General features: G+C 41.8%; 1 protein-coding gene across 1 annotated transcript in view; it reads left to right on the forward strand.

Annotated features, from left to right (window-relative positions):
- The first annotated feature begins 2931 nt into the window (after window positions 1-2931).
- The window catches only part of LOC134395506 (kinesin-like protein KIF15), a 33925-nt gene continuing 12528 nt past the window's right edge, over window positions 2932-24328 (forward strand). Inside the window, 2 exon segments of the mRNA XM_063121705.1 lie at window positions 2932-3028; window positions 7035-7125. Coding sequence (XP_062977775.1) covers window positions 2932-3028; window positions 7035-7125 — 188 coding nt within the window.

The raw sequence follows: 24328 nt of genomic DNA on the forward strand, positions 1-24328 counted from the left end.
CGTTGGAAAGGGTAATATGCAAGCGGCCGACTACTTGGTGGCACCTCTTTTGCAGAAGGTCCAGCCTTCTGACATACTTGACAACTCTGGGTGACCCGCTTCGCTGCCATGGTGATCCCTGGGCAAAACATTTGCCTTTTAACATATTCAATCAGGGCTGTCATTCCCGGGTGCCCCAACTGGGCATGAATCATTACAGCAAGGGGGTGCACTAAGGCCTCTGGGATATAAATTCTTCTATCTGGGAGCCCCTTCCATCTTTCTGGGAGGTCCGTCACGGTCAGCTCTTTTTCTAGCGGCCTCTTGCGCTGCCTCATCTGCTAGCTGGTTTCCTTTTCGAAGGTATGGATCAGTGCTCTTCTCGTGTGCCCGCACATGCACTATGGAGACTTTTTCTGGAAGCTTGACAGCCAAAAGCAGTTGTTCTAGCAAACTCTGGTGTTGTACAGGCTGTCCATTTGAAGACACAAACCCCCGAGTGGACCAAAGTCTAGCATGGGCGTGGCAAACCCCAAATGCATACAAACTGTCTGTATAAATGTTCACTTCTTGCCCCTCTCCAAGTTCAAGGGCTCTCATTAATGCCACTAACTCATCTGCTTGAGCTGAATATTTACTGGGCAATTTCTCCAGGTACTTTCGAGCAGGTTTAATCATGATTACAGCACATCCGGTATATCTCTGTCCATCTTTAACAAAGCTGGATCCATCCACAAACATCTCAAGGTCTGGCTTCACAATTCACCTAGTCCCTTCTTCTGCCCCTCTCCTTCCTTCTAAAATGCTGCTATCATCTTCACAGTTCTCTTTTCCTTCGCCCTTTCTTCTTCTTCGTCTCTTCTCTCAAACACCCCCCTTGCTATCTCTAGTAAGGCCAGCAGGGGCAATCTCAGAGCTCCCGGAGTCGTTTGGAGCTTTCTCTGAATATCTGGGGCAGCCTGCCCGATAAATTGCATAGTCATTAAACGCAAATTCTCTGGTAGGCTCATATCAAGGTCCGTATATTCTTCGAACCCTGTCTTCAGCCTTTCCAAAAAGGCAGCTGGAGTCTCATTCTTCTCCTGCCTGATATCAAGGGCCTTACTGAGATTCGGGGCTTTCCTGGCTGACTTTCGCATTCCTTCTAGTAGCAGAGAAAAATATCTCTGGTGCCTTTCTCTTCTTGCATCACTATTCACGTCCCAACCAGGGTCTTGTGTAGGAAGGGCAGCTATAATTTCATTTTCAGTGGCCCCAGGCTTCTCGGACAGAAACTGCACTCTTACTCTTGCCAATATCGTGGACTTAATCTCCGGCAGGCAAGAATTAAGGAGCGTTTGGGAGTCATGCCATGTGGGGCAGTGGGTACCAGCGAGAGATTCACTCTCCTGACGCGGATGCCATGGGGGCCGTGGGCATGGTATATGGAGGAGGCACAAGATCATCATCTTCTCCTTGCTGAAACACTTCCTTTTTCACAGAATGTTTCAATGATTCTTCTTGAGGTTTTATTCTACGGATCACCATGACAGGGTTGCAGGCAAACACCCATTTGGGTGGTGGCTTAGAGGTGACCACAGTCTGCCAAGGAATCGATATAGGGAAATTGATCTAGTCTCCTTGCGTCTGTCACTATAACATGAACAGCGCTAACAAGTGCCGGGGAGAAAGAACCCTCTTTTGGCCAAGAAGGACAGAGAACAGGCCATTCTTTTTCACATAAGTGCTGCAACCTATCCCTCTTCATCTTAACACCATAATCACCACAAAAAGCCTTAAAATTCTTTAAACAACATCCTAGAGGCGTTTCCCCTCCTGAACGGGACTGTGCACCACCCATCGTGACGGGGTCCTAGGGTCTGCTCCCAAACACTCTTGCCAATCGCTTTGCTCCTCGCCGGCCCTGATCCGCCTTTTAGCTTGCAATCAGAGAACCGCGGCTAAGAGCTCCACACTCGCTCGGACCGTCAGACCCTGCTCGGAAGGTCTCCTTACTGTCCTTCAATCAACTCCACACAAGCAGACCCTGCCCTCCCTCTATGTGTCTGGCGTTTCACAGATCACACTCACCGGGTCTCGGTGCACTCCTTCCGTTCCCTTGGCCGACCCTTTTAGGCGCGTCTGCAGTGGCTCGAGCCTCGCCCGTTTCCGACCAGTGGGTTCTACGGAGCTCCAAAGCGCGGTCCCACGTTGGAGAGACAGCTGAACTCAGCCGGTCGCGACTTCTCTTCCACCGTGCCTTCGCAGCTTTGGACTACCGCAGCCCACTCAGGGACGGATCCGAGTCACGGCACCAGAAATTGTTAGAAATATGGCAGGTTCTTGTCCCTGACCTTAGGTACGAAAGACGAGCGTAGAAAAACACTGCAGAGGACACCACGTATCAGTATACTGAGGTGCGACTCAAACAGGGTCGGACCCTGATCGGAGCTTGCACACCACTTTTATTCACATAGGGTCAGCTGACAATGGAAAAAGGGGAGTGGAATGAAGGGGGTGGGATGCACAAAGAAAAAGGGGAGTGGAATACATTTACACAACCTGTGTGAGAGAAGTGGGATAAACAGGATACCTTTACCTAATCCCATCTCCCTTCCCTGCCATTCCACATCTCTCTGGAATGTGTGAGTCAGCCACTTCCTCTTGCAGGGTCCACAGAAAGCACAAAGGGCAGCTTAGAGTTCAATTAACCCCTTCATTTCTTACAGGAAGGGTAGCTTTGCATTTTCCCTTCAGGTGTTGTGTTAAATTCAGGCGGCACATGGGAAATTTGGATGGGGAAACTTCCCTAGCTTGACCACAAAAGCTCATGGATTGCACAGCTACCTTGATCTGTGTTCTATACAATGATTCAGTGTGAGGAGCAATTGGGAGTCACCATACAATCCCTCAGGCTTCCTTCTTTGCCCAGCAACAGTAGTGAGTCACAGGTAGGGCTGAGTAAACAGAAGAATGAAGAATCAGGACAAGAGTTCTTTAAATGGCTCAAAGACTCAGAGAGAAGAAAGAGGACGGACAGAAGCACTGGATAAAAGACTGAATGAAGGATGTATGGGGAAGTGGGGTGGCGAGAAGGTCAAAGAGAGAGAGAAAAGACTTAGGAGGTGTAGCTGGAAAGAACATCAGGCAAGGAACAAAAACTGTAAGATACCCCCACAAAAAAACCCAAAAAAATGGTTAGAAGGGAAAGTGACCAGTGAGCTTGTTAGAAAGCTGAAGGAGAAGACTGGTAGCTAAACGGTAAAAGAGACCTTCCAATGCAGACAGTAGCTGACAGAAAATGCAATGACAATAGGCCAAGAAAAGACTTTCCCGCTTCCACAGCAAACTCAGTACTATATCATCCTGACTGCACATGGCTTGCACCACTGCGTAGTCATTCTTTCTTATCTTGCAGCCACTTGCCTTTGTTATTCACCCTGATCCTGCAGCTATTTACCAATAGCACTCTGTGGGCAACCTCCCCTGGTTCTGCAGCTACTCCCATGCTCTGTGAATATTCCTTTCTTTTCCTGCAGATATTTAGCAGTATTGCCCTGTAAACATTCATCTGGTCCTGCAGTACCAGTATTACTCTCAGAGCATTCCACCTTATATTGCAGAAACTTATTTCGGTCCCTGAGAAGGGATTTTGTTCCTGCAACTATTAACTTGAACGATCCTGTACTGTAATAAGAGTTAATAATGTCTACATTTGCTATGTATATTATTCCTTTTGGTGGAAAGCACAACAAGTGACATATTCCTCTGATATAAGAGGCAGCTCTTCTGACACCAGTCTCTTGCGGGGGGGGGGGTTGCACAAGTCAGGTTTTGAAGACTTGAACAACAACAACAAAAGCAATATAGATGCATTTTTAGCAAAAAAATAAAACTAAAGAGACTGTTTTGGCTATGTTCCCCATGGACAAAGCTCTAAGTGAATGTGTGGGTCTCATCTATCCCCACACAAAGGACAGGAGACTTCAGCCTAGGCTTTTAATAGTTATGAAGTCCTTAGAGTATGGATCATTTGCTGGCTCAGACAACTTCATTCTAGAGACTAAGTGAAAGATGATGAAATCATATGCAGGAAGAACACCTAATCAGGCAGCATCTGGAACTGATTGGATTCAGTGATGCTGATAAATCCAGGCTCATGCTCCACAGCAAATAAAGATCCATGGCACGAATCCAAGGTGAAAGCATCCAAAAGCTGTGCTGGTTGCTCAAATGCCTTCTGCAGCCTTAAAGTAGAGAATAGCACACCAGCACAAATCAAGTTAATTGTCAGTGCATAGACTACGGAGTGCTGACACCGCTGTAGCAACATCCTGTGAGAGGGAAGTGAGAGAAATTTCTCCCACTATGCAATGTGTCAATTGTAATCCCATTAAACCTGCTGGCTACTATAGCTCAGATTTGTAGCTTCTGCTGCATGCTGACTCCATGCCAGCTTTTCCATGGACAAAGCCATAAGTGAATGTATGGGTGTCATCCATACCCAGGCAAAGGACAGGAGACTTCAGCCCAGGTCTTTCATAGTTATGAAGTCCCTCAAACATGCACTATTTGCGGGATCAGATAACTTCATTCTAGAGACTTAAAGCTCCATCACACTTGGGAAAAAAGCTGGCTACCATGGCTTCTCCGCCCCTGTTTTTGTTGCTCAGTTACTTTCTGTTTGAAAACAGAAAGTAAACAATGAGCATGAGGCCCATTCAGTCAGGCGTTGTAATCACGCTGCTTCTCCCACACACAGCAGGAGAGAGCCGCAACTCAACTTTTTCTGGTATTTCTTGTGGCGCAAGGAAGGCCAGGAGGGACAGAAGGCATGCAAGAAGCAGACGACATCATGTGAGGGACCTGCAAAAAATCCATGAGTGCCCAGTAACAAGCGTGCACTAAAAGGCTCGTTGGATGGAGTTCTTGGTGAAAGATGATGACATCATATATCAGCTCTATGCTGACACAGAGATACCACACTACAGACTCACACCACCATCTCATCCCAATGGCCATGAAAGTCATCAAGACCAAGAAAGAGATCTTGGGGTTGTGGCAGGCAGTTTAATAAAAATGTCAACCCAGTGTTCATCTGCTTTGAAAAAGGCAAATTCCATGTTAGGCATAACTAGAAAAGAAAGCGAAAATAAAACTCCCAATATCATAGTGCCCACATGCAAACGTATGGTGCGACCACACTTGGAATACTATGTATAGTTTAGGTCACCGCACTTCAAAAGGGATATTGTAGAGTTGGAAAAAGGCACTGAAAACAGCAACCAAAATGACCAAGGGGCTGGAACCAAATCCCCTACAAGGAAAGATTACAAAGACTGGAAATGTTGACTTAGAAAAAAGATGAGTATGATAGAAGTGTATGTAATTATGCAAGGTGTGGAGAAAGTGGGTAATAGGACATTTCCTCCTCTCTTATAATACTAAAACCCAGTGTCATCCCATGAACCTGATCGGTGGGAAATTCAGGACAAATCAAAGGAAGTACTACTCCACAAAGTGGATAATTACACTATGGAATTTGTTAAAACAAGATGTAGAGATGGCCACCAATTTGGATGGTTTTAAAGGGAGATTTGACAAATTCCTGGAAGAGAAGGCTATCAATGGCTACTAGTTATGATGGCAATATATTATCTCCAGTGCCAAGGGCAGCATGCCTCTGTATATCAGTTGCTGTTGAACATGAGTAGGATAGTGCTATTGAACTTATGTCATATTTGTGGCTTCACGCAGGCAGCTAGTTGGCCACTGTGTGAACAGAATGCTGGACTAGATAGAACCTTGGTCTGATTCAGCATGGCTCTTCTTAGGTCCAATTCCACTTTGGCATTACACTACTCTGCTACATCTGCATAACAGTGCCAATAGCAATGGGTTGCTTCATGCTGCTTTCACAACATCACAGGTCATTGTGCTATACCACATTCGCTGATATTATAGGAGGACAGCAGATATAACCTAAAACTTTATTTGCAAATGTAGCAAGCTGGTAAGATCTGAACTGTTATAGCTGATTTAAGATCACTCTACACTATTCTTGGAAAGTAGTTTTTACCATGCATTGAATGAATCTTCAATTGAACTATGTGGGAAAGAGAAGAGTGATAGTAATATACATTTCTTAAGGAGCTCATAATTTAGTCAAAGAGAAACACCACCTTTACAGAAAGTTCCAGGCTCAATTCATAACATTTCTAACTAAAAAGATCTCAGGACAGGGTCTGACAACTTGTGTTAATCTATCTATCAGTGCTAGATAGATTAATGGTCAGACTGGATGCAAGGCAGCCTCATATGCTCAACCTTATTTTGGAGCATTTTGATTAGAGGTGTCAAAGCTCAGGCCCACCAGCCAAATCTTGTCCACCTCTGGCCCCAATCCTGCACTCTGGGTTTGCCCAGGAGGCCTCACACTTTTCTGTGATACATCATTTTGGTGGTTCCCACACTTTTGGGCAGTTTCCCCCATTCTAAAATGTTGAAATGCTTCTTCTGAGGCTTAGTTGCTGGCAGAAAGAGCTTTAAGCTACAATATGCTGGGTTTGGGAGTATTTTGGTCTGGCCCCTTTTGCCTTTGCTGTCCCCTGGAATGTGACCCATGAGAGGTTCTCTGAAATGGAATTTGGCCCTTGGGCTCAAAGAGGTTTGATACCCGGATTTAAATTGATGACTAACATGCATACATACCACAAACCAACAAGGTTGGCATGTTTATTCCATTGATTTCAATGGGCCAGCATGCTAGCCTCTGATTTCAGATAGTGGCTATACTGTTTCTCTGCATTCCAAAATGTCTCCCCTTTGTGATCTTTTAAAGGAAGATACAGAGAGCTTATCCAGAAAAATACCCCAATAAGCTTTACAGCTAAAAATGAATTGTTAGATTTCCTTTATTTATTTTCTATAGAAGGATACTCATTTCTCACTATAGCCCTTTATGGCTGCTTAGCAGTCTTCAATTCAGTCCTCTCACAGTTCCAAGACAGAATTATATTGTCATTCAAGAACGGCATAGTCAGACATGGATATGACCATTTATGTTTGTATTCCAGATTTATATACCTTTACACCCCCTGTGAGATTGGATTTAGACTATGACACAAGGCTTTATGTGCCTGTTCTTACAAGAAGAGCTGTAACAAGGTAATTTGGTACCAAGTCACCATGAACGGGATAGGTTTCGACATTGCTCTCAGTCCCTTGGAAGAAAACATTGTACCAACTATAATGATACCCTATGGAAGTTAGTTGCTGAAGTATTTGTGTTAAATTGGTCCACTGTAGATTACAGACAAATTAGTTGATATTTACTCTCTTCCTCCCACCCTCACTCATCTTTCCTTCACTTTGGGTCTGTTGAGCAATTTGTTTTGCAAAGGAAAGGACCAAAAATAGTGGAGGTTAGAATGAAAGAAAAGGAAAGGGGAAGAAAACCTCTGGTGTGTCTTGGTTGCATAGTCCAGAGAAAGAAAGCTTAAACAAATAGCAGGGCCTGCTAGCCACTCCAAAGCCAATGTTAAAATGACCCAAGAGACAGGAGACATCACATCAGTCTTTCCATAGGAACGAACTCCTCACCCACTCCAACACAGTGCTTGTCATCCCAAAACACTTTGCTTCCTGAGGCAAATGACAAAATGGCACCCTCCAGATTCCATGTAGAGAAGCTGACCAGATTGGCAGTTGACAACACTGCCAATCTGGCAGGACAACACTCTCCAATGGACTTGAGGGCAGCTGATTAGGCTAGGGGGTGCAAGGCAGGTGTGATGGCAAACACAGTCCTTGGTGTGGGGGGTGGAATTTGCCCCCATCCCACCCCTGGTTTTTGGCATGGAGCATCTTTAGACACCAGCTACATAGAGTTGTGTTGGAATTTGTCTGCAAAAACGGGACTGGGGGGCGGGGGAATTGCAATGCCTGGGGAATTTGTGCTTTAAAAAAAAACATTTATGCACATTTCCCAGGCATGGGGAAGTGTGGAAAAAAAATTCAGTCCCATTTTTGAACACACTGTGGGTAGTTTGCCTGATCACCCGTGAGTGCGCTCACCATGCAGTGTGGCTTGTTTGCAAGTAACCCACAGTGCGTAGCTAGTCACCCATCATAGGCTAGCATGTCATGTGAAGCCACCCAGAGGGAGATTGACACAGTAACAGGAACTTCCTGACTCCACTCAGATACAGATAAGTCCAGTGTGATCTAGTGATGAAACTATATATGACACTATCTAAAGAAATAGTGATTCAGAACATCAACACTTCCCCATTTCTTTGCAGACCCAAACTTCTTCTCAAGCTATATCAGATTTAGCTGAACAAAGATGCCAAGTTGGTTATTGGTTATTTCAACATCTCTTAGTAGTTTTATCATCGCTAACTTTTTGTCCCAAAATAGAAATAGGCTTAGTAGCTTATTTAGTTTATCAGCAGAAAATAATACATGATACACTTTGTGCACATACAAACTGACCGATTTTATTTTCCATTTTCAAATTGAATGGTGGATTATTTTGTTAGAGCCTGCAGTGGGTGGGGGTTGGGAAATAAACTCAGAAAAATCTGAGCTTATTTTCCAAGCAGCTGCAGTGGAAACAAAGAAACAAAGAAACAAACAAAACCTTGGGGGGGGGGAATCAACTTCAAGTGTTTATTTATATGCACTTACATGGAAGCCCCCCAAAATTAGGCCCTCTCACTTTTCTACATCTCTTCCAACAAGACTACTGCAATTTGGCCCTATGCGGGACTTTTTTCTTTTTCTTTTTAACTCCATGACATTCCATCAAATTATAGAAATTAATCCAACAGTTGGCGTTGGATCTCACAATCAGGCAGATTTCCAACCTAAGCCTATTTCTATTTCTATTTTTCTACCTGTGGACACCAATATGCCCATGGGCACTTCTCTTGGTGACCACCAGCCTCTCTGCCTCACCTCTGCTTTATACTTAGATTCTTGTGCAAGTTACTTTTCTTTTACTCTTGCCTTCTGAGAAATGAGTGGTTTGCAAGCAGCTATGCCCACTATGGCTGGCTGCGTGTTTTGTGCCCCGACCATTTTATGAATGGGCAAGCCCACCCCCACCCCATGGCAGCTATTTTTGAAGAGCACCCACGACCCTCTCTCAAAATTCCAACTGTGCTCACTGACCCCAAAAGGTTAGAGACCCCAACTTTATGTTGTCTCCCTCAACTACATCAGTTTCTATTCCATCCTTAGATTTTCATTTTGATATGCTGTTATTAATTGAAACTCATTTATTACTTTATAACAAAATCCTATGCAAACCAACTCAGAAGTAAGCCCCATTGACTTTGACTGGATTAACCCCCAAGAAAATGCATGTAGGATTGCAGCCTTTGTAGAGTTTCTCTGGCTTCACCCAACTGTTACATCATCCGACCAAAAAACCCCCAAAACAAAACACACCCACACAAAAATACCCCCTAGATAATACACAGAATGCTGAAATTTGAAACATGCTATATAATTTTAATTAGATTGAATTCAGCAGGGGAGATAAGGATACAGGGTTTGATATGGCAGATGCACAAACAATAAGAAACAAATGGAGGTTAAACAGGGAACTCATTGAAATTCTTGTTTGCTCTGTTTTTGCTCACTTTTACTGTTTTGCATTTCAATATCTGAACTGTAGTCTTCCAGAAACAACACAAATACAATTAAAAAAACAAAACAAAACCCTAATGCAGGACTCTGGCAATCATTTCGTGTCAAGTATTCCTTAGAACTCAATATCTGCACAGTCAATGTGTCTTTAATTTGTGCATAATTATGAAAGTGGACGTCTATATCTATATGCAGAAGCCAGGCTTATTATAATTGTCAACGTGTCCTTTTGAAAGATAAAAGTAAATGTCAGCAAGCAGAAGTGACTTCACCTCTGAAACTCAGCAGTACCTAAAGATCGCTGCACAAAAATATGAACTTTCCATCCAGCTTTTGCATACTGACTGGATCTAACCTCTAAGAGAAGGCAAGGGGTTCCTGGGACAGTTCGGGGGACCTGGATTCCCAGATTTAATTTGTTTAGCTTTGGAAAGCTAGTGTGACATATAAGTCCCCTTCACGTGTTATTATCTCCCTGTGATATCTGGATCAGAAGAGGCAGTGCATATTCTGAACTAGTGCCTGGACACAGTGATGTGTTGGATTAGGGCCAACAAACTGAGAACAGAATACTGATAAGGTGGAGAGTCTTGGGTATGGGGCTTGATGAGTTTGCCTGCTCTTGACTAGGTTCAAAAGAAGAGATACATAGCTTCAGCTGGAATGCCGGTTATGCCCTTTCCTGTACAGGGATAGCCTGACCACTGTAGTCCACGCACTGGTAACCTCATATTTAAGTTACTGCAATGTGCTATATGTGGGGTGACCCCTTCACTTCGTCTGGAAGCTGTAACTGGTGCAGAATATGGTGGCCAGGATACTGAGTGGGGCGCCTGGACATGCATATATTACGCTGGTGTTGAAGCAACTGTACTGGCTACACAGTAGCTGCCAAGCCAAGTGCAAGGTCTTGTGGTGGGCATAGAAAGCCCAGAATAGCTTGGGACCAGCTTGGTGACCTAGTGGATCACCTCCCCCCAATATAGACCTGTGGATCCTTAAGGTTATCAAAGCTAGACGAGGGGGTGAAAGGGTGACAATCTCACAATTTTATGATCACGAGGTCATTGCCCTCGTTTACACACAGCATGCGCCATCACAGCCGCCATTTTGTTTTTGTTTTTGTTTTTAAAGGAGAAGGAGCGCACGAGCGCTTGTGTGCAAAAGAGTAAGTGTTTTTTTAAAAAAAAAAAATTCCCTGCTACCCTACCAGACCACACCCCCGATGCCCGGCTCCCGGCTCCTCATGGTTACTCACAAGGAGCCGGGACAAACTGTGACACCCAGCCACACGTTCCGCGGTCTCAGGATCAGCCCAGGACTACAGAAAAACTGGGCTAGAAGGGTAGGGCAAAATCCCGGGGAAATGGAGGGATCCTCCCTCTCTGCCCCCAAGATCCCCTGTGTGTCATCTGGACACACAGAGATGATCCCGGGGCATTCCCTGGGATAAGCCCTCATCTAGCCATGGCCTTCGTTAATTGTGTTTCGGCCTGCAAATTGCCATCTTGCATCAACCTGGAAGTGGACCTGCAATGCTCTCCCCTCCAGTATTGAAGCAGCACCAACTAGAGCATGTTTTAGGCACAATTAAAGACCCATCTCTTCACGCAGGCCTTCCCTGATTGGTTGTACTGCCTAAATGGTTAATTATGGGGTTTTAAGTATTTGCATTTATAAATGTGATGTTTGGGGTTGTTTTTTTTTTGCTTATTTGTATACCACTTATCCACAAAATTATGCCCAAAGCATCATACAACATAACGAACAACAATACATTTAATTTTCAAGGTATCAAGCAGCAATAAATATAACAATATCCAAAAATTAACAGCCGCAAAATTAATGATATCCAGGAACTGGAAGGTTCAAGGGGATTATCATATAGAAGATTGGTATAAAGAAATATGGGATATTGCTATTCATGATAAATTAACATGTAACATCAGAGTTAGAAGAGGAATGACAAAAACGAATGATTTTGAAGTAATATGGAAACAGTTTTTGGACTTTGTATTATTAAGGGGGAGAGGGAAAACACCTCCAGAAGAATCAATGAGATTTTGGAAATCAGAATAAGATCCCTGGGTTGGGGGGTGCACTTTAATGTTAATGTTAATCAATGGTTAGATCAAGTAGAATTAAGTGAAAAGAATGTATGTTTATTAATTTGTTTAGTATGTATTATTATGGGGCTATTATTATGTATTGTTTGTATTGTTTAGAAGTATGGTTATTATGTAGTTATAGAAAATCAATAAAAATATTTTTTAAAAAAGAAAGAAAATATAATAGAAACAATTTCAAATAACCATAATCTTGTCTTCAGGCAGCAGGTTTATTCAGGCTCCAAGGTGATGGTTGGGTGAGGCAGGTGGACATGCTCAATCCTTGATGATAATCCCTCTCCAGCAAACTCCCATAGGATCAGACCACTAAAGACTGGACCTAGAAGACCAGAGCAAAAAAAATGCTTACATTACTCTAATTCTGCAAAAGTGTGGGGATCATCTTCTAGGTGAGGCCTTCCTCAAATAAAGATGGCATATGGAGAAGCTGCATCTAGCATTTGCAAGGCCACTCCACGCTGTCAGACCAGATTGGGGATGGAACCAGAAATTATTTGGTTGTCTAGTATTTTAAGGTATTTTAAGTATTTTAAGTATTTTAACTATTGCCCCGCTCGTGCTCTTCGCTCCTCTGATGCCATGTTTCTCGCCTGCCCAAGGGCCTCTACTTCCCTTGCTCGGCTTCGTCCATTTTCTTCTGCTGCCCCTTACGCCTGGAACGCTCTTCCAGAACATTTGAGAACTACAAGTTCAATCGCAGCTTTTAAAGCTCAACTAAAAACTTTTCTTTTTCCTAAAGCTTTTAAAACTTGATGTTGTGCGGACTTTATACTGTTAGTTTTACCCTACCCTGTGCCTGCTTACCCTACCCTGTGCCTGCTGGCATTCTCTTCCCCTCCTTATTGTTTTACTATGATTTTATTAGATTGTAAGCCTATGCGCCAGGGCCTTGCTATTTACTGTTTTACTCTGTACAGCACCATGTACATTGATGGTGCTATATAAATAAATAATAATTATTATTATTATTATAAGGGGCTGGAAGGGCTACCATGGGAAGGAGCAGGTGAGGAAGTCAATTCCCAGCTTAAATCTGGATCCAACCAAAAGTTATTTTGGACACTGAAATAATACAGATCACACACCCACATCAGTCACAAAATGGAAGCCACCTAGAGAAATGTGTTCTCCCACGAGTGGTTACCCAATTCAGTTTGTGAATATTTCTTCCAAAATCACTATGGATTCCGTGGTATAATTCTTTCAACAGAGGATATTCAGGACTTTTTATATCCTAATGAAAACTGATATAACATTAAAGTTTAGAAATTGGCTTGTGATATTGCTATCCAGATAATTATGGCAATCTGTTTCCATTATTCCTTCTAGGTATACTATTGAATAATGCAATATTGATGGAACACTAAGAGTAACACATTTCAGAGAGTGTCAAGGAACCTCTCCCTGATTAATGCAGAAGGCATTTCCTCCATACAGTGTTAATGTTAAATGATCATCCCTTATGGTTTTAGAGAGACTTGCTATCCTATAAGGGTGTGCAGAGCAGGTCTGCTCCTCCCCGAAATTTGGGACAGTGCTGCGATGAGGCAATTCCCTGCCCTGATCTTCAGGGCGGCTCTGTCTCCCCACACCACCAGATTATTTGTTGGAAAACCACTCCATTTTCAGAGAACTGCACTATTATCGCCAATGGGAATTAACAACAATGCATACATCTCTGTCATGTTTAAAGTTAAAGAGATGAAACTTGGCACCCTGGTAGCTCTTAAGTAGGGCTTTAGCTATGCCAAGTTTAAAGCAGTTCCCTTCATCCCTTGAATTTTAGGATTTTTTTTTAAAAAAAAATCCCTCTCAACCTCCTCAACCCCCATACAGACACACACAACTGTGCAGGACCTTTTATCCTTTGCTTTGCTGATGCACAGTTGTGGATTTTAAGTTTATAAAAATAGAGATCTGCTTCAGTTTATAAAAATAGAGATCTGTTCCCTGATCGTTTGCTCTAATGGGGTGAAATGGGGTCTATGAGAGGTCAGACAAGAAGAAACATATATTTCAAAGCATATAAACTTGAGTCCTGTCTTCAAAACAGGAGATATACTAGTACTAGTAAACTTTTCTCTCACCATCCCTTCTTCTCTTGACTTTACACCGGCCGAGTTGCATCCATACTTGCAGTATACAGATCAGCCTTTGACACAAGATTATTTTCCATACCCTAATATTGGCTTGTGAGACTGTATGGATCTACACTGCCTGCCAGTCATCATCACTTCCTGGGGCAACTCATTTACATGGAATGGTTTTCATTATTTTCATAATGTGAGCCATTTTCCCTCAATCCTTCCTTTCAGCCAACATCAATAGTGCATATGGGGAGTGGAACTTGGACTCTTTCTGGCTCCATGAGTTAGCAATGGAATGAGTTCCAGGATTGGGAAAAATGGGTTAAATCATTTGCAATCCCTCACCCTGAGCACTGTGATTGAAGTGGGGGACAGGGAGGAGACTGTGGCTATTGGTTAGCCACAGATGTCAACCTCAAAACTTCCCCCACCCTTCACCACTTGGCGTCTTCCTAATATGGAAGTGTGTTCAGTTCACCGTCCATCAACATGAAATGTCCCCTCATGTAATCTAAAAAACCTTCAGACCTAGGATCCATTCGGGGCTCTGAACAATCTTCTAACTGCAGCATGGGTTTCTGATAGGGGTTTGATCCGCTTCTCCTCGGATCGGAGAAGCAGAAGCGGATCGGGGTGATCTGCCTCCACTACAGGCGGAGGAGAAGCTGATCGGGGGGCTGGAGAAGCATGGCGAAGAGAAGCAACCATAAGCGGATCACTTCTCTTTTTGCGGAGTGCTCCGCCCGCCATTTTGGATTTTTTCGCCCATAGGATTGCATTGCAGAAAAGATTAGTGGATAACTTTTTTTGTTTTTCAAGCTATCTATTTGAAACTCACTGTGCTTAGAGAGTCATGGGAAGGGGTCATTTTGATCCTATTTTCAGCACTTTGCATGCTGTGCTTTGCTTGCTATATTTAAAAAAAATAGGGTAAAAAAGCGAGAGAGGTACCTTTTTGAAGTGCTGAGAGGCAGATTCGACTCCCAATCATGATCACCTGATGAAGCATCCTCCAATCCCAAAGTTGGAGGGGGGGATAAGCAAAATGGGATACTTAGTAACTTGGGATACTGGGAAACTTTTCTTTCTTAGTCTCCGAACTGACTTTTCCCAGTGTTTTTTTAAACAGTAGCCCCACCAAATGCACAAACACAACCTGAAATCATATACTAAGCAAATAAATAACAGATAGGAAACACAGCACTGCTACCCACCCTAACCTTGGTAAACAACTGAATAGATGTGGTGCAAGGGGATGAGGTCTTCTAGGGCATGTGGACATGCCCAATGCACACACTCCTGTCCTTGGAGGGTCATCAGAACCCTCCAAAGATTAACCAGTGGAGAAGCTATACCTGTCATGAGTTGAAGTGTCAGGTAACTGGTACTTACTTAGGGCCAGTCAAATTGGCATAGTTCCCCCTCCCCCTGGGCACGTCCACTTTCCTCTTACTGGTAAAAGACAGACATAGCCTTTTAAAAAAAATTCTTCTTGTTGTTTATTCAGCAACACTGCTGCTTTTAATTCCACCCCTCCTTTGTTTATTTATTTATTTATTACATTTTATATTTATACACCCCATAGCCCAAGCTCTCCTGGCTTTTCCTCTTCAGTGAAGTCAGGCAGGCTTTCATTGTGGTTCAACTCCTTATTGTTGTTGTTGTTGCTATTAATATTAATTAGTACTGCTATTATTAACGTTATTATTTTGTTGTTTAATAATGGCTGTGATCACAATGCAGTCAATCAACTCTGAAGCAAGGATCACAAAGCTTTACTTTATATCGAAAGGAGTGTGAATTGGGGTTATGGGTGATGCTTTAAAGGTTAAAAACCCCGCTAAAAATCAGGGGATGATGGGATTTGCTTGAAACTTGCCATGAATGTGGATCTAGATGGCATCCGTGAGGGTGCCCACTTCAAAGTTTTTATCTATAAAAATGTCAGAGTAAATCCCATTTCTGAAAATGGGGTGTCAGATTTTCAAAAATCCCCCAAAAATCAGGGGATGCTTGGATTTGCTTGAGGCTTGGCATGCATGTGTATATATGGATAAGCTATCATGGTACCATGTTTGAGGTTTCTAATGTTAACAGAAAAAAAGTTGTAGGCATTTTTGGATTTCAATGCAAGTCTATGGGGGGGAGCGGAGCTCCGCAGCGGAGCGGACCCGATCCGAAAGTTGCTAATCTGGAAGAGAAGCGGATTGGGGGGTCCGTGCACACCCCTAGTTTCTGACAGTTTTTAAACCACCCCCTAAACCCACTGTGATTTTGGAGGTTTGTCATAGGTCCAGCAGACCCCCAGATTTTTGGTGTGGAGCGTACCCCCCTACTCACCTACCTTTCAACAGAAAAAAGAAAAGGAAGCAAATATCACACTCCTGTAGTCTCATTTAATATGTATGACGGCACTCTACGACCCAAGGCATTCTTAGACTTGATGGGGTTCAATTGGCAATGGCTCAACACAAGTTGACCCTGGGTTAATGTCAGTCAGTTCAATACCAGTGGATACAAGCACTGCTTTTTTTTTCAGCATCTGCTCCAGAGCTTTGAGGAACACCACTGTACTTCAATTACAGAGGATAAATTTGCTTCAACCCAACCCTGTGATTGGCTGATATAGAACCAGCTTTAACTATGTGAAAGTTCAGCTGTTATATGTATTGGAGAAATCGGTTTGTCCATGTGTATAGGCTTACAGAAAATCACTATCATAATTTATGGTGTTTTCAAATCTTCAGGTTTTCAAAGCAATTCACATAAGTTATCTCAGTCATCCTTACAATAACACTGAAAGGTAAATCAGTGTTGCTATGCTCATATTGCAGGAGGGCAGCCTCAAGTGGAGAGGTTGCAGTTTGCTTAAGGACACTCAGGTGAGTTGTGATGGCAGAGACTAATATTGAAGTGGGGACTAACTGCTTCATACCTAAACCACTGCATTCCAACTTTGTGAAGTGAGCCAGCTTGCGCATTACATGAAATGATTATTTTACAATAAATCTATAGCTAAATATTGCCAATCTAATCAGAGAATGGCACATGCACTATTATAAGATCTAGTAGAAGAGAAGCCAAGGTTTTGAAGAATGGTTCAAATACCAATCCATTGTATTCAGCTGTGAGATCAATGCAGAATGTTCTGTCAAAGTCTTTGCCATTTTAGAAGTGTGGTGAGGACCCAGAGAAAACAAAAGTAGTGTTCCTGCCATCTTTACATTATTAATGGCTGGGACTTTCACAAAATTTATACTGATTTGCAGGAGACTTTCCCATAGTTTAGTACTTTGCCTTAACTAAGTTGGAATAACTACCTTTTGTGTGTTTTCTGCCCATATTTAATAATATCAATTGGAATCCCATTTCTGTGTTGTGAGTTTTCCAGGAAATATATATATATATATATATATATATATATATATATATATATATATATATATAAAATTCCTGGAAAACTCACAACACAGAAATGGGATTCCAATTGATATTATTAAATATATATATTTAATATATATATTAAATATATATTCAGATGGCCTAAATCAACTGGGTTATGAGAAATACCCAGAACTGCAATTGAGAATGCAGCACATTGCTCCCCCCTGATATATATGTTCAGCAAAATATGTGATCATTCACAGTGGGAGTAGTAATAAAATCTCTTCCTCCACTTTATCCTCTTTTCCTTTATTCTATTTGATTTAGACTATGACACAAGGCTTTCTGTGCCTGTTCCTATAAGAACAGCTGTAACCAGTCATGACGAGCAGGACACGTTTTGACAGTGCTCTCAGTCTCTCGGAAGATGTACCAACCATGATTATGTCCTATGGAAGCTAATTGCTGTATTCGTGTTAAATTGGTCCTCGGTTGATTAGAGGTGAATTAGTTGATATTTACTTTCTTCCTGCCACCCTCATTCATCTTTACTTTGGGCTATTGAGCAATTAGTTTTGCATAGGAAAGGACCAAAAGGGCTATAGACACTTGAGTTTCCAGGTATATTATCTACATTCCTGCTATTCTTCATTGCTTACCACATGCTCAGGTTATGCTTTCTTTCTATGAGCAAAATCAGAACCTATTTAATTTTACTGGCAAGCAAACTACCCCCAACCCCCATATAATCAGAGTCCAATATTTAAAATATGTCATTTTCAAGTGGAAGCTAATGAAAATGTCTTTTCTTTCTCTCTCGCTTTAAAAAAAATAAAATAAAGTTCAGCAGAGAGTTTTTTCCCTAGGACTTTTAAATGTCTACACATAAAGAGATAAGTCATTCTTTAATTAGCACTGGTTCAGCACAACTTGGGAAGAGATGGATTTGTCTAGTTAAGTATTAAACATCTATTTCAGTCCCTATTGGTAAAGCTTATATGCTGCTGCAAATAGTTTAAGCACTTTACTGTGAATCTGGCATCAAGGGTTGGCATGGTCGAGCACTTACTGAGGGCCCACCCCAGCAGAGTCCTGTGGGCCTGCTCCTCCTCACCATTGCAGCCTGCTTATACACCCTCCTCTTACTCTAGCTTAGACATGGGAGGTAGTGCGAAGGAGTGGTAGTAGATACCACTGCCTATTTGCTCAATGGCGCTCTTCCTGGCAGGTCATGGGTGCAATCCTACGTGTGTTTAGGCAGAATAAAGTTCTGGGACATGCTGTGTGGGGCATGTTGGGACTTGTAGGACTTCTTTTCTAACTGATCATGCATAGGACTGCACTCTCTAACAATGAGGAGCAACAGCAGCTGACAACAGAGCTGGTAAGAAGGTAGACTCATTGAGGGAGGGGGGCACTAATGGTGTCATCTCCAAGAGCCGTCCAAAACCTGAAGCCAGCACCAGGCAGAACATTTAGTAGCTTAAATGTTTTGAAACATATTAGAAATCCATCCTGGGTTAAGCCAGCCTGGGTTATCTTGAAGCTGATTTCTTCTTCAGTTCTAGTTGCTTTGGACCGAAGTCTACTTTGCTTCAGGAATTACCAACACCAGTCCAAAGCAGCCCGAGTCAATGCATGATTCAGCCAAATCCAATGCACACCCCTAATATATATATTTACCCAATTTGGGTTCAGGCAAGCCATAAAAATCTTCATAAACAAAGAAAAAAAATAAGTTTCCTTTCGTTTACCACTTTCGATAGTCAGACAATCAGATTCTGGATGGTTATAATGCTAAAATAAAAGTAGCTCGCTGCAGTACATCCTCAAAAGAGACAAAAAAGGAAATCAACTACAAAAGAGATTCTCTTCAACATGCCGGAAAACATCTCTTAATTTAATATATGCAGGATAAAACAACTGGGAATATTCTCACTAGGGAAAGGCAGGCTAAAGATACCATGGAGCTGATCAGTGCTGGAAGATTGCGTCTCTGGACTTTTCTGGTCCCAGAGTGCTGATCCTTAATAATGGAAACCTAAACACACTTTCCTTTAAAAGGGAATCACTTCTCTCTGTAGAGAGCATGAAAAGTGAGATGGATGATCCCTGACCCTGGGAGACATTTAAGTTTCTATTTGACATACAAAACCAATTTGCCTACCACCTCTTAAGGAAGGTTATCCACCCAAGACACAGTGTGATGCAATTTACTAGGCTGAGTAATGATGCTGATTTATGGATCATTCAACAACAGAGAAAACATTATACAATGTGCATTAGTAGATATGATACATCATCATATTAATGCTTTTGAATCTGATAAAAGTTGCTTGGGGACAGCTTGCACAGATAAAAGACAGCAATAGAACAGGGGCCAATTTCAGAAGGTTCCTAATATAGCCAGAGTATTGAGAATGGGAAATGCAGGAAAATTATGCCCCCGGTCAGATGACACCATTAACCGTGCTGATTAAGGGACTTTGGTTAAGCAGCAGAGCTAACGGTGTCATCTGGCATACATTTTCCTTAACTAGGTGCCTGCGCTAACCACATTGTGGTCAGCTTCACTAACCCTGTTCTGCAGCAGCGTTAGCGGCACTAACTTTGGCTTAAGGTGTCTTATGCAATGCAGCTGTGGTTTAAGGGGCTGAAATCATAGAGCTAACAGTATAGAGCAGTCTAAATTGTGCAACTGCCAGCTTTCTTAGTGCAAGGGCTGATGGGATATGGGGTGGAGCATTCAGGGGACTCAGGAGCCCATCTAACTGGTTTGTGGTTAGTGTGTGGTTAAGAAAACCAGGAACTAGACAGGGTTAACAGTGTCATGTGCAAACATACAGCTTGTGGTTAGTGCTAACCATAGAAGAGCATAGTTAAGCTAACCACAGAGTCCCCAGTGTCATCTTAACAGGCCCTGTAGCTGCCAAGGTAAGAATGTTTTAAAGATGTTTTAAAGATGTTTTAATCATGTATGGTATGTTTTTAATCAATTTTAATGTGTATTTTATATTATGTTTTTATACTGTTCGTTTTATACTTTGAATGGTTTTAGTTTTTGTGAACTGCCCAGGGAGCTTCAGCTGTTGGGTGGTATAAAAATGTAAATAATAATAATAATAATAATAATAATATCTCTAAAATATTTTCAGTGGAGAGTCTATATTTTTAATTCCTAGCTATGGATAAGGTGACTTCGGTTCCTTTGAATCATATCAAAAATCCCTTACATCACTATGAAATATGGGTCTAGTACGTCATGCACCTACACCATGCACCCAGACTTTTTAAGTGATTTCATTCTTAAGGAATCAAGTTTCTAATCCCTCCTATTTTTGTAGAGCAGTTTGTGTAGCAGGATCTAGTGTTCAGAAGGTAATGCTTTTGTGCTCTGCTTGATTGCTTCTAAATGGTTCTATAGAGTTTGCATGCCCCCCCAATGCTGTTCCCCCAATAGTCAAAGCTACCCTACCTCATTTACACATACTTCTTCTCTGATGCTACTCCTTGCCAAAAGAATTTATCTAAGAAATATTATACTTGTAAATATTCTGGAAAATAAGATTTTTTTGAACATGTTGTATTAATTTGCCTCATTTAACTTGCCTGTAGAGAGTGTGTGTGTGTGTGTGTGTGTGTGTGTGTGTGTGTGTATATATATATATATATATATATATATATATATATATATATATCACACACACACACATCCTTGAACAGATTTGTTTCTAAAATACACAAGTTTTAAGCATCCTTTCTTTAAAGTGACTAGCAGAAAGAGAATTCAAAAACTGAAGCTCATTTGATAGAAGGAATTCCCTCACCTCTGCCGAATAGTTTACCTTATTTTGACCAATTGGGCTATGATTGTCATGGATATAAAAAAGCTAGCTGAGATCAGATATAGTTATACTTTCATCCAAACATGTGTGGAACTTTCAGTTGCTATAGGAGTAAATTATGCTAATTCTTCTCTCTCTTTCATGAGACAGACGAAATGAGAATCTAGAGGTATCACATTTAACCCTGAAAATTATTTCCCAAGGCTACACACATTGGCTATGCAACCCAATAACTGTGCACAGTCCACATTGTCCCTTTCTACACCTAAGGATTATCCCACGAAAATGGAGGGATCATCCCTGCCTGCTCCCAGGATCCCCTGTGTGGCATTTGGATACACAGGAATGATCCTGGGATGATCCCGGGATGTAGGGCTGGTGTAGACATACCCATTGATTTAGGCCTAAAGAAAAATGTGAAGCCCTGCAACTTGCGGGCATATATACTCTGGTTTGATATCCTGGGCGTCTTTACCTGATCACTAATTTCAAATTAATAACTATCTATTTTTCTCTAACTTTAAACTTTTGTTTAGACGTATGGACTACCTTTAAGGTTCGAGCGAGTTAAAAGATTGTAATTTATGAATGAGAAGGTCTATCCTCATACCTGTTTCACGTTGGGATACTTTACATTGTAAACCAGGGGTGAGAGCTCATTCAACCTGAAGGCAAAATTCAATTTCAGAGACGCTCTCGGGCCACAAAGCAAGACCAAAGGCAAAGGCTGTGGTGCCAAAAATTCAATCTATCTATATAAATAAAAATGTAAATGTTCGTTTGTTCAAAATCTTAAATCTCCGAAAGTTCTTCACTGATTGCTTTGAAATTTTGATACAACGTTGCATTCGAATACGCGCGTGTTTTTATATACCTATATTATATAGATGTGACAGGTAAAAACATGCTTTTTTAAAAAAACAGCGCCATCTGTTGGACGTAAAAGCAACACATGCTGGTCAGGCTGGAAGATACATAAGCAGCAATGAAGCTGTATGGCGAATTCTTTCATTTCCCATACATGAACGAAGTCCAGCTGTTGTTCACTTAGCAGTACATCTAGAAAATGGACAATGCGTTTATTTCACAGCTGCAAATGTGCAACAAATAGCCCTGAATCCACTGGCTACAACGTTAACTGCTTTCTTCACATTATGTCAAAATGACGTGTGCTTCGTTCCATGAAGAATTGCGTCATGAACAAAATTACAACACGGGTGATCTTTTGTCGTATGTGCAATCAAATATTCCTAAGCTAATGCTTAAGCAAAATGGCATTTATGATCAAATAATGCAAACTGTCAATAACGGGGTTGGAGAAATCTTCTTCTTAGATGCGCCAGGAGGAACTGGTAAAACGTTCCTAATTACATTGATTCTGGCAGCAATTCGATCCCAAAATGACATAGCCTTAGCTCTTGCGTCGTCCGGAATAGCTGCGACATTGCTACCAGGTGGAAGAACTGCTCATTCCGCTTTGAAATTGCCATTGAACATGCAATTCATTGAAACTCCCACGTGCAACATTTCCAAAGCATCCGGCATGGGAAAAGTATTGCAAAAATGCAAACTTATTGTTTGGGATGAATGCACAATGGCGCAAAAAAAATCGCTCGAGGCTCTTGATCGATCATTGCAAGATTTGCGTGGAAACATCAGACCATTTCGGAATGCATTAATATTGCTTGCAGGAGATTTCAGGCAAACATTACCTGTAATTCCTCGATCGATACCAGCGGACGAAATAAGTGCTTCCCTGAAATACTCTACTTTGTGGCGACACGTAAAGACATTAAAATTAACTACAAATATGCATGTCCAGCTGCAAAACGATCGATCAGCTGAGATATTCTCACGTCAATTGCTGGAAATTGGGAACGGAAAGATGCCGGTTGATCTTACCTCAGGACGAATTTCATTGCCTCATAACTTCTGCAATTTAGTGACGTCAAAAGAAGAATTGGTTCAAAAAGTATTCCCCAATATTCAAACCAATTATAAGAATCATGATTGACTGAGTGAACGAGCTATTCTTGCGGCCAAGAACAAAGACGTCTACGAACTTAACAATATTATTCAGTCTAACATTCAAAGCGAGGCAGTCACATACAAATCCATCAACACTGTTGTGGAAGCAGATGAAGCGGCTAATTATCCAACAGAATTTTTGAATTCACTCGATCTGCCAAGGATGCCACCGCACGTACTGCAATTGAAAATTGGCGTGCCAATTATCATGTTGCGAAATATCAACCAGCCAAAGCTTTGCAACGGCACGCGGCTTGCAGTAAAAAAATTACTGAGCAACGTCGTAGAAGCCACAATCTTGACAGGACCTTTCAAAGGTGAAGATGTCCTCATTCCTCGCATTCCTATGATTCCAACGGATATGCCATTTCAATTTAAGAGATTGCAATTCCCAATTCCATTGGCGTTTGCAATCACCATCAACAAAGCTCAGGGCCAATCTTTAGAATTGTGCGGTTTAGATCTAGACACAGATTGCTTCTCACATGGACAATTATATGTTGCGTGTTCTAGAGTTGGCAAACCAGAGAATCTCTATATCTGCACAGACAATGGAACAACAAAAAATTTTGTATACCCACAAGCATTGTGAAATTAAACATATTAGAAACATGCGCTTTCTCTTTTCTTTCTTTTCCATTTAACCAGACTGAGCCACAACAATGCGTGGCCGGGTACAGCTAGTAAATAAATAAAAACATACCAGCATACTGTAGTTTAAAGTTCTTACTGCCAAAAATAAGGCCTTTGGAAAGGATTTCAACCCTTCAGAATGGGGGAAACTACACAAAAGTTGGAAAACTGCCAAACAACCAATGGTGGAAGAAAGCAGATTGGGCCATAGAAAGGGAACTTGATCATCTGGCCCCTGGGCCTGAGGTTCCCCATCCCTAATGCAAGCAATACTGCTGTTAAGATCTTAATGCAGGTGATCTTGGGTGGATAGTTTACTCAGAATTGTGGGTGAGGGTATAGGAATGAAACATCATGCTTAGATTCAAAAGGTGCCCGTCCATGAGCAGAAAGACTCTTCAATTCATGGAAGAGATATTTTCAACCCAGCAGAAAAACATTGCTTGAGAAAAGTGACCCAAAATTCAGAGAAGTTCTTCCATTTCTGGATGCTCTTAAGCAAGGCTTTGCACAAGATCTTTCTCAAGATCTTTTTATGGCTTACTAAAGTTTGTGGACTACAGCCTGTATCTTCCTTTTTCGCCAAGTTTCTCATACTGTAACACAA

This window comes from Elgaria multicarinata, chromosome 1 (genome assembly GCF_023053635.1).
Source record: "Elgaria multicarinata webbii isolate HBS135686 ecotype San Diego chromosome 1, rElgMul1.1.pri, whole genome shotgun sequence".
NCBI classification, from domain to species: Eukaryota; Metazoa; Chordata; class Lepidosauria; order Squamata; family Anguidae; genus Elgaria; species Elgaria multicarinata.